Below are 17,741 nucleotides of genomic sequence, written 5' to 3'. Positions count from 1 at the left end.
CTGGCTCTTTTTCGCTACGTTCACGTTTTGGGTCAACGGTGACCCGGTGTGTCGGTTACGCGTAACAGCGCTTAAAATACAGGGAAATGTAATTTTCTGAGATCGAGGGAAAAACTACGCCAAGTTATTGCGTAACTCTTATCCGAGTTGTTACGTCAGTATTGTTTCGATCCGTGTCACACGCAAACAAAGTAGTCAGGACAAATCGTCCAACGTGGCGCACACGACGTTGAGGATGAAACACGATCGAACTTATCCGTAATTGTTTGCCTCGCATTACAACATGGACATTTGGCGTTCCGTTCGATCATCTTTCTGTAATTGTAGCCTACTTTTGTCTATCCGTTCGTAGTTACAACGTGAATAAACCAGACGATGTTTATTATCGGATACTGAGATTTTAACAATTATCATCAACAATGAAGAAACTTCGAAAGTCTCTTGGCGATCTCTGGTAGGAGAAATTTTGAATTTCACGAATTTTTTTTTATCGTTCCTACTGATAAAACAAATAAAACAAGTTATGTTTCATACCTATATGTTATACTGATGTTTTGCACCTACAATTGGCAGATACAACTCGAGCCTCGTCTACTTGGTTGCCTATTGCTTAGGCGCGTCTGACTAACACTGTCGGTAATCACTAATGTAACAGGACTTTTCTACTTCGACCAGGCAATTAGAATCAATAAATCTACTACTGTATTATTAATTTTAGCATCCATTACTAATTTCATTCTCTCGACCCATCAAATTTCATTAATTAAATCATTAGTGTCTCAACACTAGGACCAACAAAGTGATCAAAAATGGCCAATTTATAACTGTTATTTGACATTTCATTATTAATTTTAGTATCCATTACTATACTACCAATTTTATTTTCTCGACTCATCAAGTTTCATTAATTAAATTATTAGTGTCTCAACACTAGGACCACCAAAGTGATCAAAATAGCCAATTTATAACTTTTATTTGACATTTTCGATGTAAAACAGTGTATTTTTGAAGATTAAAATGTGCGCCATTATATTATAAAGTTTATCTATCGATTTTTTTTCTTTTTTTATTTTAACTTCTCTGATGAAAATTCCGGAATTTAGCCGTCGTTAAATATGCTTTTAAGCATGAAAATTTAATTCAACGAAGATCTTTATCACAATATCAACGGAGATGCTTTTTTATTTTCATTTTCGAAGTCGTTGTTAGTGTTGACGGACACGCAAGTAGATTTTGCCATTACGCAAACAACTTCGTTATTTCTTCTACTTGTTCAGCGGTAAAATGATTTATCCCCCCGGAATAATGCATTCCGCTTAAGGCACGTCTAGAGTGCAGAAGCATTATCGTGCGGAACACAACGAAAGCTTTGGCGGCCACTTGAGGCAAAGGTTAAGAGATTCAGAGGTAACCATTAGGAAGGACGATCTCATTATCATATTAAACACGTACATGTTTAATCGCAGCCTGTTTTAACAACGTATCCATTTCCTTGAATAGTAAACATCGATTCCACGTGAAGTTCTTCGTTTCCTCGCAGGGAACGAGAGCTGTTGATATCAAAATTACGATTCCATTTCATCGATAAAGCTCGATATCGAGATTCTAAATCGTTCTGATAAATCAAAATGTTGTTTAATTCGTGAGAGATAAGGGAATCAACCCTCCGTCGTACCTGTTTCCTATGTTGTCTCAAAACTGACAAAATTTATATTTATATTTATATTTATATTTATATTTATATTTATCGATTGCAATTTTTTCGATTTTTGATCTGGAAATTATGATTCAATAGCCAAGAGCAAATCACTTCTTATCGATGCGATAATATTAATACAATACTGTGACAACGAAGAACGTGGAAGAAAAGAGTTTAAAAGATGTTTCGAGATCAGGGAAATATTTAAAGGCAAAATAAAAGAGAAGCTGAAGAAACTGAAGGTAAAAAAAAAAAGAGGAAAAAATACGAGGAGAAAATAGGGGGATTCTGAAAGGTAAGATAAGGCCAGGGAAAAAGTTCAAATGGGAAATAAATGGTGAAAAGAAGCGGAAACGAGGTTGGAATTGGTAAAAAGGAAGGAAACGGAAATGAAATATGAAGAGAGAGAGAGAGAGAATCGAAATAACAACGAATAGGACAGTAAATTACATGGTTCAAGGCTATGCTTTAACAAGCAAGTCACAAAGAGTTAAAAGAGATTGCATTAAATTTCTTATTTAAAAAATTATTACTTCTTTTAAGAGATATTAGCGTGTTTAATCAGTTGCGCTGGCAACTGATTGCGGACCATAACGAGTCGTTTGCTTTTTGAACTCGTATGATATCACTGGATAGAAATTATTGACAAGTGATAAATTGATTATTTGTTTTGCCTATTTTGTTTAACTTAAATATACTTGAAACTGAGAAAATATTACAATTTTGGTACAAAAAATTCTCGACGTGCGTGGCACGTAATTTCAGTGCAAAAAGTTAACCCATTGCGCTGTCAACTGATTGCGGACCGTAACGAGTGACCGAACCGTATACATTAATTCGTCGCTTTCTTTTTCTTTTGAACTCGTCGGTATGATATCACTGGATATAAATTATTGAGAAGTAATAAATTGATCATTTGTTTTGCCTATTTTGTTTTACTTAAATATACTTGAAACTGAGAAAATATTACAATAAATTTTCGATGTGCGTGGCACGTCATTTCAGCGCATGAAGTTAGTTCTTTCACTTGCTTACGACTCCACTTAATGGCAGCTGAACATTGACGAATCATTAACGAAGAAATGATGGTTCGATGCGTGGAAATTCATCATCATCATCATCATCATCATCCCGATACAGCGTCGCGGTTCACGGTATCCATCAAATAACCTTTCGAGCTCGTATCAAACATTGTAAACACGTTTCTCCTAAGAAAATTAATATTCCAGTTTGGCTTTGTTTTGCCAACAGACGCGACTTTGATCAATCGTCGTGGATCTTCAGTTCTAATCAATCGCGCGTTTCGTGACACATGCTCGTAAAACTTCCATTAATTCTGCTTCGTTACGATTTTCTACGGTATCAGGAATGTTCAATTGACTGAAACGCGATTAAAAAAAACTCGATTCATTTGCATTTGAAGAATCGTCGGCAGTAGTTCTCGCGTGCTTTAACAGTCGGAAGAACGTAAACAAAAAAAAAAAAAAAAAGGAAAAAAAAGAACGCAGGATCGTTGATCGAAATCGACATCGAGCTTGTGAATTCGACGGCCAACGACGATGAGCGAAATTCAAGATTTTCCAGAAGAGTCGAGCGACCTTCTGCTTCAAACTAACCAGCATTCTGATCAGCCGCTATCTCAGGTATGAATTCTTTTCGTTCCTATTACGTCTTCCTTCGATTAGATAAACGCCCCGGCCAGATAGACACCGCAACTCTCGTGCAACTTTCCAACTGTTTGTAACTTTTATCAGCGAACGCTGATAACGGGGTTGTGAATTGTATCGACCAGTATTCAGCTTGCGTACTATTCCGTTTCGCTGAATCCTTGAAACTTTAGTAACTTTCTACTAATTGTTATCGTGACTTAACTACTAGCTGGTACTTCAGACCTTTATTGTTGCGGTTATAAACATTGTCGTCATTTCTCGATAATCGTCGATTAGATTGGGAAAGCGAACTTTCGAGCATACGTATCGTCGAGAAATTGAGATATTTTTTTATGTGACGTGTTTGCAGCAATGGAGATACAAACACGAGTGTTTGTCTTAATTATTTTTATTAACGTTTGCTATCGATAACGATTCGATCACGGGGAATAGTCTGTTTTTTTTTTTTTTTTTTTTTTTTTTTTTTTGGAGGAAAATATCCGAAAGGAAATCAAAATCATCCTGGAACTATGCAGTTAACGTCTATCTCAATTTGATAATTAATTCGCAAAAAAGGAACAAAGGAGAAAGAAATAGAAAAGTGACAGATAGATAGATAAGAGGATTCAATAGATAGATAAGGAGCTTCTTTTGGCATCAAACACCAACGAATCGGAACAAACTTTCTCGTTTTTCTTTTCGTTTCTTTTTCTTTTTGCGCCGATATGTGCGTACGCAGAGAGAAGAAAAACGTTGCATAACCGGAGAGGAGCAACTCGAACAAGTCAGGGAACACAATAATTTACGTTGTGTCATACGTGCGACGCGCAGCAAGCTACATAACGTAGATAAATGATCGATCGCCACTAAAATGTTTTATCAATGACGTGTCTTATCTCGGTTGTTTGATTTTGAGTTTAACGAGGTCGGATCGAATCCGGTGACACAATAATTGTTCAAACATAATGCCAATATTGTGCGACAAGTTGACGAATTGGGCGTGTTCTACTTCGGAAGAAGGAAGATATTTTTTTTTCGAACGTGAAACAATTGTTAAAAGGATAAATTCGGATCAAGCTAAAGCTTGAAAGATGCTAAAGCTCCTGAGAGGAGAGATATTTCTCGCAAACTACTTTAACACGAAACGATAAGAGTTGTTTTGAAACTTTTTTTGAGGAAGAAAAAATATAAAAATATACAAATATAAAAATTTAAAATATATAAGAATATATAATAAAAATTTAAAATATATAAGAATATAAAAATATAAAACTAAAAATATAATAATTTCTAACGTGTATAAAAATATAAAAATATAAAAAATATAAAAATATATAAAAATAAAATATATAAAAATATAAAAGTATAAAAATATAAATATATAATATAAAAATATAATTATAATTTATATAAATATTATAATTTAATTATTATAATTATAATTTATATAAAAATATAAATAAGTGGAATTTTGTAAATAAGCAATTTCTGGAAACGTTTTAGTGGATCGTGTTCAGTTCGTTATCTGATCAAGCAGCGCGGTTATTCAAAAAGTTCTCGAAATTGATTAAAAGTTAATTTCACAGATTGATCTTTCCAACGCGTATTCTACTTGAAAGTATCTACTTTGCAATCACAAACACAGCAAACGTTCTATTTCCGCTGAACAATACGTTGGATCAAATGTGCTATACTTTTGAGAAAATGATATCTAACTTTATTTTCTCATTATTAATTTAAAGCTCGAATAAAAGGAAAATTACATTGTTTGAAAAAGAAAGAACTCGATCATATTCACGTCGATATCTTCTTTTCCTTTTTATGTTCTTACCAGAACTTTGAGAGAGATGTACTTTTACCATATTATTAATAAACAAAACATATTTTTTTCCCGTGTCTTCACAAAATACGTAACACACTGAAACTTTAATCCAATTTTGCTGATTAAAATATTATATTTTTATATATGTATATAAAATATTATTATGTTTTGTAAAATATTATATTTTTATATACATATATAAAATATTATTATGTTTTGTAAAATATATTTTTATATACGTATATAAAATATTATTATGTTTTCCAAAATATTATATTTTTATATTTACGTATATAAAATATTATTATATCTTGTAAAATATTATATTTATATACATATATATACTACGATAATAATATTATATTTTAATTACTGAAATGTAATATTATTATATTCTATATTATAAAATATAATATATACGATACAATAATATTATATTTTAATTAATAAAATACAATTATAAATCAATACAATACAATATCGCGAATGCGCGTATAATGTTGAACACGAAAGAGATGTTCCGCGAAAATTTGACTAGATGTCTGAGAGTTTTCGCAATTTACGATCGGTTAAGCGCAATTACTACAGATCCGGCTCGGCGATACGAGATCGACTGTATTCACCGTCAGTAAAGTCGGATTTGCGAGGACTTAGGCCAGCTATATTCTCGGAAGATCCTGTTTGCTCGGTTTGCTATCACGCTCCGAGCACGAACCGAGCAATTAGTACCTCTGTGTCATCCTGACACATTGTCAGTTGCGTTCAGCTATTGCCTGTTGTTTTTCGTCAACAGACGTCTAACCGACGATAATGATCACGATAAACAACGATGCTCCCCAACCATTTAACCGGCAACTATATAATCGTGTCTGATTTCGATCGGTTCGAGCTTTCCACCGAACGCGTGACGAGCTTTCAGATAAAGAAACTTTACGTTTAAACGAACATTTATATTTGCATCGTTGTTCGCGATAGTCGATGCTATAATACTCCAAAATTTTTTTTGCCTTTGTCTCTGTTCTTCCATCGCGAAGTAGGATAATTACGCGTCTGGTCAGACAGACAGGTCCGTCTACTATTCGTACTCTCCGCAAAATGTTTACGTAACATTTTTCGGTTAAGGTGCTGGTTCCTTTTCGCGTTCGATGACTCGTTAATCAGAGTAGTTTTTTTTTTCAGTTACAAAGTATGTACAACGATATTTTCTTTTGGTTTAGTACAAATTATATTTTCTCTTTTAGTTTTTTTTTTTTTTTTTTGAAACTAATGGAAACTGAGGATCGAACGAATGTATTGGATTAACATATCAGTGTGTTGAATATTAATATTGAACATTGACGTATCAGTGTGTTGAATATTAATATTAACAAGATGAATGTATTTCTATTTTTAAACGATGCTTCATACTGGATTATGGCATACAGGATTTATTTATATATACAGATTTCTCCGTTATTACGAACGATTTGTCCGAATGAAGTTTCATCGTTAAAAGATTTAAAACGTTAATTCGCCACAACTCTCGCTGGCTGTGTGATTCATGTTGTTATCGTCCAATAATTAGCAAGAATTATTTTTGTTTCTTTCAAATGTCTTCATTTCGGTGTTATCTTTATTTCGGTGTTATCTTTATTTCGGTGTTATTTTTATTTATGTTATCTTTGTTTCGGTTCAAATGTATTTTTTGTTTCTCATTTACAACAACGTTATTGCGGATGTTTAAAATGTATGAGTGTCAGTGTTGTGCTATTTCATTATTTTCTAGTTAGAGGATTATTCGTTTTCTCTAGGAGTCAGCATTCTTAACGCTGAATCGATCTAACAACGTCGATCAATGTGACAGCGTTGATCGTTCGAATCGTTTCGACTTTTACTCGATCGATCAAGAGAAGATACGTATTCATTGTTTAAACAGAAAGTGAATGGAGAAACATAGATTCTCATCTTGATCGAACAATCGTATTACGATTGAAAATTAAATTAAAATTTCACGTGTATTACCCTCCCTATTCTTTCTTATCGTTCGATAAATTAATTAAATTAATCTCACTCTCGAGTCGTATCTATATAAAATCTCTCGTCAGAGAGATAGTCGAAGAAAATTTTCATTTCTCTTTCACGCGTGTCGAATTTTTCTTCAACTTATCTTCGTCGAATATCGTCTTGAAATTCTTCAAATTTTCAAAGGTAACGCGAACCGTGAACAGACGCTTTATTTATTTATTTATTTACTCGGATAGTTTCCAAGTTTTTACCAATTCGCTCGTTCGCCTACCGTACTCCGGGAAATTCGTGCACGTTTATTATACATTCGTTTCGCGAACACACACGACGATATCGATGCAAGCATAAATTCGGCCAGAGTGGGGAGGGGAACGAACGAGCATTCGCTCGGTGTGATCGTACAGCGACGAGTTACGTGCACGTGGGAACGAGTGCATCGAAAGCCTTGTCGAAGCTAAAACCCAAAACAAAAGGAGAGAACTCGTGTTCTTCGATTCGTGTTCATTCGCGTTCATTCCGCGAATATCGGCATCATCATCATCGGGCCTCTTTCAATTTCAAAACAAAAATCCACTTTAACAAATGGAGCGAGCAGATCCTCTAGATCCGCGAGATCGCGCCCTCCCGGAGGAAAGAGAACGAACGAAAGAAAGAAAAAAAACAAAAGAGAGAAAAATAATTGGAAGAAGAAAGAGTCCGTTATCGCGGGCTCGAGGCATCGGAAATCTCGCGCAGAAGCAATGGATCGAGCGGCGTTTCGTCGATGCGCGTGAGGCCGCTATCAAACGAAGGACGTGTAGGTGGTGCGAGCCGCGGCGAATCTATCGGATTTAGTTAATGTCCAGCTCTCCGTGGACTCGGATGTCGCATCGGCTTGCGACCAGCCATGACAGACGAGCTCGCCTGACTGCACGACGCAACACCTTTCTCAACGCCTTCTCCACTTTTTGATCGACGTTTTTTTTTTTTTTTTTCCCCCGAGGGACCTTTTCATTTCATTCGCCGTTGAACGAAGGAACGAAGGAGTCTGTTTGTCATATACGTCGAGTAACCTGTACCCCAACCCGACTGATCGATAGTACACAACAAAGAAAGAGAGAGAGAGAGAGAGTATCACGTTGATTTCTCCACGAGAACAAAAAATGCGTGGAGAACTGTGATTCAATCTGTCTGTAAAATTCTCTGTTTTATTTGAAAGAAGAAAGAAAGAAATCAATTGACGAGAAATCGTTTCGATGATCCTTGAAAATTCCTTGGATCTTTCCTTTCTCTCTCCGTTCGACGATTTTTCACTCTGCAATTCTTTTTCCCCCATTAGCACGATTTTCCATTAGTTCGATGCTTCGCAGACACATTTCGCGCGTTCACTCTGTCTCGTTTGATGAATCTGCCGGTGATTAATCGCGGAAACGGCGCGTGACTGAACGATAGATAGGTCGGAGCGACCGGCAGCGGAGAACGAGTCGATCCACGTGGACTCGGCCGTGCGTTCTCGCGGACTCGCGCTCGTGACTGAAAACTCGGTGAGAATTGGTGAAAACGATAAAAACGGTGACTTTATGAGCGTCGTCGAAGACACGGTCTCGGGAGACGATAGTCTCTCTCAATCACCGATCATCGCTGGATCTACAGGATCATCGCGTCTCATCCTGTTCAGGTAAGTCACATTCTCTTTTTTTCTTTTTTTCCTCACCCCTTCCCGAAAGGAACGAGCGATGTTTCGAGGCGGAAACGAGAACGATGATTAAGTCAAACAATCGCGCTTCGTCGACGTTCGAAGCGAAATATTGTGCGTCGAAATTTGCGCGCGGGCACAAATGCCGAGCGTAATTGCATTTCACAGGCAAAAGGTTCACAGGCCGTGATTTATCGGGAATTTAAATTCCCGAAATTCAGTGGGGAAAATTCGGTCTCCCGCACAGCTGCACAAAGTGTTGTTTGCACGCCATTGTATTAACGATAGTTATTCGCGCGGCAGTTAATTAGATTCCAAGTGTATTAAATTTCCTGTCATTTAATTATACATTTGAAATTCAATGCTACGAAGGTCAATAAATGAAACGTTTCGTCGTCGGTAAATAAATTATGTACGTGCTTGAATACTTTTCGCGGCCACCGGTGTAAATTTACTGACAGATCATCCCATTTTCGTCTCTAATTATTCCGCACGCTTGTAAGCAAACGTCGAACTTTCGTGTTTATCTTGCTTATCGTTACAAGAGTTTTCAAAGCGTCGGTTCGAATCAGCGGTTCTTCAATTGTTTCGCGGGACACAAAGGGACGATAAAAGAAGAAATCGCGGATAAAAGATAGGCTCGAGGCTCTTTTTGTTTTTATTAAAAATTCCCCAAACGAAGATGAATAAATAAATCACGCACATTCAACGACCAATTACATGGTTCGCGGCACAGTTAAGAAGAAAAGATACACAATCTAAATTACTCGAATCCCAAACGATAGCCAGTAAATTTGATATCTAATTGTCTATCTATGTCTAAAACACGTTGCTGAGAGAACATTTCATCGTTCGTCCATTCAACGTTCGCTGCAGGATCGTTTTATTGTATGTCACACGTGTCGTTCATTCATGGAAACATTTTATTTTGAGCGCAATTCTATCAAGTTCCTCTGCTTTCACACGCTTCGTGATTCATCGGCTGTACAAAGCGCGGAGAATTAATACGATTTGGAATTTGCTCGAATAATCATACTCGAACGCTAGAGCGTTGATGGAGTTTCGCCGTAAATTCAAATTGAAATTTGCAATTCGGGAAACTCTCGGGATGTCTCTACAGTAGCGGCCGACGCGTTAAATGCTTCTCCTCTGGCCCTATGATCCTTGACCTTAAAACCTAGAATTCCGGACGAAACTCACGCTGATTCCTCGATCGACTTTTCATTGATTTTTCCTTCCCGCGAGATCGAGCGATTCGAAAGCATCGTGTTCGTTGGTTTTCTCAATCTCGTATCGATCGAATTATTCGAGAATTTTGAACAATGCGAAAGGAAAACATTTATGGGACGCTTAATATCGACATTTATGTTCCAAGATTAATGAATCGTGTTGTTCGAGTGACCATTTATTTTCGGCAATATTTTTCTTAAACACGAACTTACATTGCATTGATTAATTTTTATTTTTATGCATTAATTTTATTAATTTTTATTTTTTTACTTTAATTTTTATTTACTAAATTTATTAATTTTTATTTTTTTTTATTTTATTTTATTTTCCAAGATTAACGTATCGCATTGTTCGAGTGATTATTTATTTTCAGCAATATTTTTCTTAAACACAAACTTACATTGCATCGATTAATTTTTATTTTTTTATTTTAATTTTTGTTTATTAAATTTATCAATTTTTATGTTTTTATTTTAATTTTCCAAGATTAACGTATCACGTTGTTCGAGTGACTATTTATTTTCAGCAATATTTTTCTTAAACACGAATTTACATTGCATCGATTAATTTTTATTTTTTTATTTTAATTTTTGTTTATTAAATTTATCAATTTTTGTGTTTTTATTTTAATTTTCCAAGATTAACATATCGCGTCGTCCGAGTGACTATTTATTCGGCAATATTTTTTTTTAAATACGAACTTACATTGCATTGATTAATTTTTATTTTTATTTATTAATTTTTATTTTTTTATTTTAATTTTTATTTATTAAATTTATCAATTTTTATTTTTTTATTTTATTTTATTTTCCAAGATTAACGTATCGCGTTGTTCGAGTGACTATTTATTTTCGGCAATATTTTTCGTAAACACGAACTTACATTGCATTGTTTAATTTTTATTTTTGCTTATTAATTTTATTAATTTTTATTTTTCTATTTTAACTTTTATTTATTAATTTTATTCTAATTTTCTTATTTTCACACGAGGAACGCACAATTTTCATTCAGCTATTTAATCATCACTGAGACGAGAGTTCTTTTTTTTTTATATCTTTTCGAAATGTTGCGCCCGTAATTTAAAGTAAATTGGAGTTCCCAAGGGAACGTGGAAATTCTCGCCGTGGGAAATCAATTTTTCCGTGCGAAAGGGACGTAAATTTTCCGTTTACGGAAACTTGCGAATTTTCCACTCGGCTTATAAAAGACACGAGGCTTGTCTCGCGCATCATACCCAACCACAATTACAAAAATTATAATTCCGACTTGCGCGCTGCGTGCATTGAAATTTTAATTACATTAGTCTAATCTTTGATCTATACGAAGCTCCCTGTTTTCGAAATTATCCTTCTATTTTTCAAATTTATATTTCACTATGCTTCTTTGGAACTTCATCAAACAGAGAAATAAGCGAGAAACTCGTGTGGAAGGCACGATTTCACGTTTAATGAATTAAATTCCATAAGAACGTGGGCGTAATATAATATATCCGTGAAAATTCTCTTCGCGATAAACATGTTCGAACGTTTTCGCACTCTGTATCTCTAACGGATGCGTTAACCGGGCACGTTCATTAGAATAAATCATACGAGAACGATCTTTTTTTACGATAATGAGCGCAAGGTCGAACCACCGAGTTACACGAGTTACCGGTGCTCAAGGATCATTTACTCCGATTCTCTACGGAATTTTCATCGTGGAATTATGGCTTTTCCCTCCGTTGACCCTGTGAAACGCTCTCACCATCCTTCGTTGACGAGTCTTCACGGGAAGAGAGGAGGAGGGGAATTTCTATATTCCTTTTGTACTGAATTCTGTGTAAATGTCCTTCGTTGTCGTAGTTTAAATTATCGTAGCGCAACTTGGGGAAACTTAAGTATAAGGTGAATTGAAACAGGGAATCTGCGGTTGAATGGAGTCTACGAGTGAATTTAAGTTCGAAGATTGTTGAATTCGAAGGAGATGCGTGTCGCTTTCTTTCCTGTGACAGAAAAAAAGGAAAAACCGTGATTTATTGCTATATATTTTCGTTATATATATTATAAATATATAAATATACTATAATATTTATATATGTTATAAATATATAAATATACTATAATATTACTTATTATATATTATATATATACTATAATATTATATAGTATTATTATATATTATAATAATATAAATATATATATTTATAATTACATTTTTATTGTTATTTATATTATAATATATTATATATTTATAGCAATAACTCGGAAATATATATATTGAAATATAAATATATATATATATATATATAATATTATACTTTTTATATTTATAATTATATTTTTTTTGTTATTTATATTATAATATATTATATATTTATAATATAAATAACAACAAAAATATAATTATAAATATAAAAAGTATAATATAAATATATATATTTATATTATTATAATATATAATATATTTATATATTTCGATATATATATTTTCGAGTTATTGCTATAAAAATTGCGCAGTTTCAGTCCTTGGCCGATTGTCAAAATTTCATTGATTGTCATAATTTGGTCGATAGAAGGGAATTATATTGCTCCTCTTGATCCACGTAATATCTCTCGTTATTCGTGTTACTTGGAATTACGTCGTTCCTCTAATTGACAAAAAAATAATATCCAATTCCTCTCAAAACGTACTTTTCCGCGAGCTGTATTTTGCCGCTTTTATCGCAACGTGATGCCTAAACTTTACTATTAATCACTGATTACACAATTGATTACAGTCCAGAAGATTCAAATACGAGCCAAATACGGTCGTCAATCTATCTGTCGTTGTTAATTGCCCGTCAAAACGCGTCCAAGCTGTCATTGGAAATCGAAGCACGATCCTTATAAATAATTCATTGTTTGCGTTTATTCATCGAATAACGATTTGTTCCTTCCGTCGGCCTTATAACGATCAATTCGCATTGCCGCACGATGAATCACAAACAAACGTTCCTCAAAATCCTTCTGTCGTTATACAAGCATTCGAGCGCATTTTTTTTTTTTTTTTCCTAAAATAATCGTGTGATTCTTTTGTCGCAATTTTCAAGTCACGAGACAAGTAGTGGAAAAATCTGATTGTTAGAGGAGGAAAAAGAAAAAAAAGAGGAAGACAACGAAGGACACTTCTCGTCAGGGACACTGCAAGAGAATCTCGGTACGTTTTTCCAGAGCATCCACGTTCGAATTCATTGTTGAGGCTCCGAGAAGCCTGTTGGCCACTAATTGGTACTCTAAGCCTCGGCGCGAGAAATCACGAGATCTTGGCTAGACTTAAGTGTGCGTTTACACTGGACGAGGAAGAAACCACTCGTTCAGAATTCTCTCTCAAACCTTGGAAACACATTTCCGTGTCCCGTTCTTTTCCCTCCCGTTTGTCAGACAAACATCTCTCGCTGCACGTTTGTCCAATCTGTTTTTTTTTTTTTTTTTCTCAGAGAGTCGATTCGATCGAGGAAGAACGGAAGAACACTCGCCGAGTGAATCGAGAAGAAAAATCGAGAAATTCCAAGAAACGAAGAGGAGAAATCGATCAGGGTGAAATTGGTTACAACTTGGTTTCAGTTGGCTCTCCGCCGGTGAATCATGGAACAAGGACAGGATACGAAAATGAAAAACTCGGTGGACTATGTAAAGGCAATCGAGGGCGGCGTTCAACCGTCTCAGGTGACTACGTTCTCTGAAACTGAAGCTACTTCTGAATTCGAGCAATCCACTCGGGAACTCGTACCTTGTCACCTTGTTCAGTGTGTGTTAATAAATTTTCTGAAAATCAAAGAAGCCTTGGTACTCTGTTTGTGAATTTTGGAGATATTTAAATATTTTCTTATATATATATCGATATATCAATGTATTGAGATACAAAGAGATGTAAGATAAATATTAACAGAGAGATTATCGAGAAATTACGATGAAGGGTTAGACGTTAGGGGATTTAATTTGCAAGTATGCTAATTGCAAGTGCAGAGACACATACTTGGCGCGCAGGTACTCGAGAGCTTAGGTTTAATGGATCTCAAGCGTAGAGAAATTTAGGTCACGGTACTCTGAGGTACTTGACGGTCCGAGGGTACAGAGAAATTTAAATTATGACACTCGAGAATTTAGAGTTCAACGATGTTCAACGGTGCAAAGTTCAAATAGACTCTAACTTCTAACTGGCGAAGAAAATTCAGATCAAAGCGATCTGTCTTTCTCTCCCCGTTTCAGATCGTTTTCTCGGATGTTTCAACAAAACGATCTCTTTTTCTCCGCAGATCATTGAGACGAAGGTGTACAAACGACGATGGCTGATCCTAATGATCTTCGTGCTATATAGCGCCAGCAATGCGATGCAATGGATCCAGTACAGCATCATCGCCAACATCATAATGGCCTACTACAACGTGTCCAGCTTTTCGGTGGACATGACCAGCATGATTTACATGATAACTTACATTCCGTTTATCTTTCCAGCGAGCTATCTGCTCGACAGATTCGTAAGTTCGATGATTTTCATCGCTTAAACCAACCAACCTCTCGCTTAACCACTTGCGCTGGCAACTGGACTGCGGACCGTAACGAGTGACCAAATCGTATACACAAGAATTCGTCGCTTTCTTTTTGAACTCGTCGGTGTGATATCACTGGATTATTGAGAAGTGATAAATGTATTATTGTATATATTAATGTATTATTGTGTATATTAATATACTTAATATACTTAATATTAATATTAATATACTTAATATACTTAATATTAATATTAATATACTTAATATACTTAATATTAATATTAATATACTTAATATACTTAATATTAATATTAATATACTTAATATACTTAATATTAATATTAATATACTTAATATACTTAATATTAATATTAATATACTTAATATTAATATTAATATACTTAATATACTTAATATTAATATTAATATACTTAATATACTCAATATTAATATTAATATACTTAATATACTTAATATTAATATTACTATACTTAATATACTTAATATTAATATACTTAAAACTGGGAAAATATTGGAATTTTGGGACAAAAAATTCTCGACGTGCGTGGCACGTCATTCCAGCGCAAGAGGTTAAAGAAACGTCTGGAAAAATTTGTCTGCGTTATCTACAACCGATTCGATCCAAACCGTGTAATTTAATTTAACGGAGTTTAATCTAATCCGTTTTGTTATCGGGAGTGACGTATAAAATGTACATGGACAAAACTTGACTTTCATACTCTCGTTGCATTCAGGCCTTCGACAAAGAAATGAAAGATATCAGATTACAAACAAATTGCATCTAGTATCCTCAATTTTTCTAATTGTTCTCGCCATTTCGATTGGATCTTTGATTCCCCCCAAAGAAGTAGAATTTTTCGTTCCCCTTCACTTTTTTCTTTTTTTTTTTAATTCCCTGAAGATGTTTTGAAATGCAACAGAGAAAGTGCTTAACATCACCTACGAGGCAATTATGTCTCGAGGATTAATGGATCGAGCAAACACTTGTAAACTTATCTCGAACGGAGATAATTCGATTAAGCAAGTTGAGTTTGAGCTCAAGTCGTTAGACTTCAAACAATCTTTTCGACATTTCGAAACACTGGGAACAGACATTGTTTGACCATTTTGTCAAAACAAACGCGCCTCGAATTAATTGATCTCGATAACATCGCTTTGTTATTCTCGAAGATAGCGACTGACGATTTCCGTCGCGAAATGCAGACGTCACAATTTATATGCGAATGAAATTTGTCTTTAAAAACGAAATTGTTCTAAATTTCTTAATAATCATTGAATCCTTGCGATTTCAGGGGCTGAGGTTCGCTGCCTTAGCAGGGGCGATCGGGACGACGTTCGGATCTTGGATAAAAGTGTTCAGCGTAAGCCCGGATCGTTTCTGGATTACTTTCCTCGGCCAATCGTTGGTTGCCCTAAGTCAAACGTTCATTCTATCGGTACCGGCTCGTCTGGCAGCTGTTTGGTTCGGTCCGGACCAGGTCAGCAGCGCGTGCAGCATCGGCGTTTTCGGAAATCAGGTCAGTTTTCCATTCGTTGCGTTCGGTCGAAGATTTTTTTTTTTTCGCCCCGCAGCTTTGTATCGGCTGCCTGGATTGTGCATTTCGTAAGATGAAAACCGAACGGACACGCGTACCGAGACGGAAGGAAAGCGAATCAACGTTGAAAGGGAAGATGAAAATGTGTAAACGTACAGGACGATTCAAACTTGTTCTCGAACGTTTCATCTGCCAGATTTATTTCGTGAAATATTTTGAGAAAGATATCGAAACGATTATTTCAATTTTTCAAACTGAACAATCTCGTGGCATCTTAACCTAACGAAAATTAATTCCTAAGCTTCAATCTAACTCTCTCTCTCTCTCTCCGTAACTCGATTCCTTCCTCCGTAACTCGATTCCAAGTCACTCACTTCGAAATTGACGATCAATTAACGTAATTACACATTACGCCTGGCGAATCGATTGAAACAGCCCTGTCGAACGTCGTCCTCTTTAGAGATTCTTCTCACTTCATCAATTTCAAGGCATTACCTTCACCTACGAGGAACGTTCCGCGACATCGTATCTGGCTATTGTCTCAATTACCGTCTCAAAGGTCAACGTCCATCAATTTACGACGTGATTCCTCCACTTTAGTCCGACCGACTGAGCTAACAGAGTCGCGTATCAAACGCACGCGATTTCCATCAATGAGCATCACGAGCAAATGAGCCTGTACGACCCCGTGGCGGTTGTTAACTAGCGGTACTGGTAAATGGGGCTCGAGTGCACACAACCTGCGTATGGTAAAACTCTATTTCAAGGGACAGGGTCGTTGAATAGTTAAGCAGTGATTAGATGGGAAACAGAGTCGGACCGTGCACCCACGTTTCATTTCGCGGCGGCGAACAGGGGAACACGGGCCCCCCGTCCGTGGAGTTAAACGGACCCTACATTTCAACAATCTGCACCCCTTTCCCGGGGAGATAATCTATTCAAGGTGCATTGTCGAACAGACTATTTTATTATTACGAGTTGTCAGACGAGACTCGTCTGGAAGATTTATCTCTCTCTGTAGGTGTGATTTTTATATATGATGTGTAAAAAGATTCGAAAAATCAAAAGTAAAGTACAAGTTGTAATATTTGGAGAATGAATTAAATTTATTACTTTACACGTTTATTTTATCATTGCAGATTTCTTTCTCTGTAGGTGTGATTTTTATTTATGACATGTAAAAAGATTCGAAGTATCAAAAGTAAAGTGCCAGTTGTAATATTCAAAGGGTGAATTGGATTTATTACTTTACACGTTTATTATTATTACAGATTTCTTTCTCTGTGATTTTTATATATGACATGTAAAAAGATTCAAAATATTAAAAGTAAAATATCAGTTGTAATATTTAGAGAATGAATTAAATTTATTACTTTACACGTTTATTACCATTGCAGATTTCTTTCTCTGTAGGTGTGATTTTTATTTATGACATGTAAAAAGATTCGAAATATCAAAAGTAAAGTACCAGTTGTCATATTCAAAGAATGAATTGGATTTATTACTTTACACGTTTATTATCATTGCAGATTTCTTTCTCTGTAGGTGTGATTTTTATTTATGACATGTAAAAAGATTCAAAGTGTCAAAGGTGAA

At 35.2% G+C, this 17,741-nt stretch overlaps 1 protein-coding gene across 2 annotated transcripts in view; it reads left to right on the top strand.

Moving 5' to 3' along the window:
• Positions 1–3,186: 3,186 nt before the first annotated feature.
• Positions 3,187–17,741, top strand: part of LOC122538831 (feline leukemia virus subgroup C receptor-related protein 2-like) — an 18,966-nt gene continuing 4,411 nt past the window's right edge. The window contains exons 1-4 of one of the 2 annotated variants that reach the window (XM_043673271.1): positions 7,977–8,831; positions 13,534–13,762; positions 14,353–14,574; positions 15,903–16,127. In XM_043673271.1, coding sequence (XP_043529206.1) covers positions 13,682–13,762; positions 14,353–14,574; positions 15,903–16,127 — 528 coding nt within the window. In that variant the 5' untranslated portion in view covers positions 7,977–8,831; positions 13,534–13,681. Of the gene's footprint in view, positions 3,343–7,976; positions 8,832–13,533; positions 13,763–14,352; positions 14,575–15,902; positions 16,128–17,741 lie in introns of those variants that run through there. The other variant, XM_043673270.1, reaches the window with a different exon arrangement.

This window comes from Frieseomelitta varia, unplaced genomic scaffold (genome assembly GCF_011392965.1).
Source record: "Frieseomelitta varia isolate USP_RPSP 00005682 unplaced genomic scaffold, Fvar_1.2 scaffold_180, whole genome shotgun sequence".
Taxonomy (NCBI): domain Eukaryota; kingdom Metazoa; phylum Arthropoda; class Insecta; order Hymenoptera; family Apidae; genus Frieseomelitta; species Frieseomelitta varia.
The sequence above is the reverse complement of the archived record's forward strand: the minus strand, read 5'-3'. Positions and strand labels throughout refer to the sequence as shown.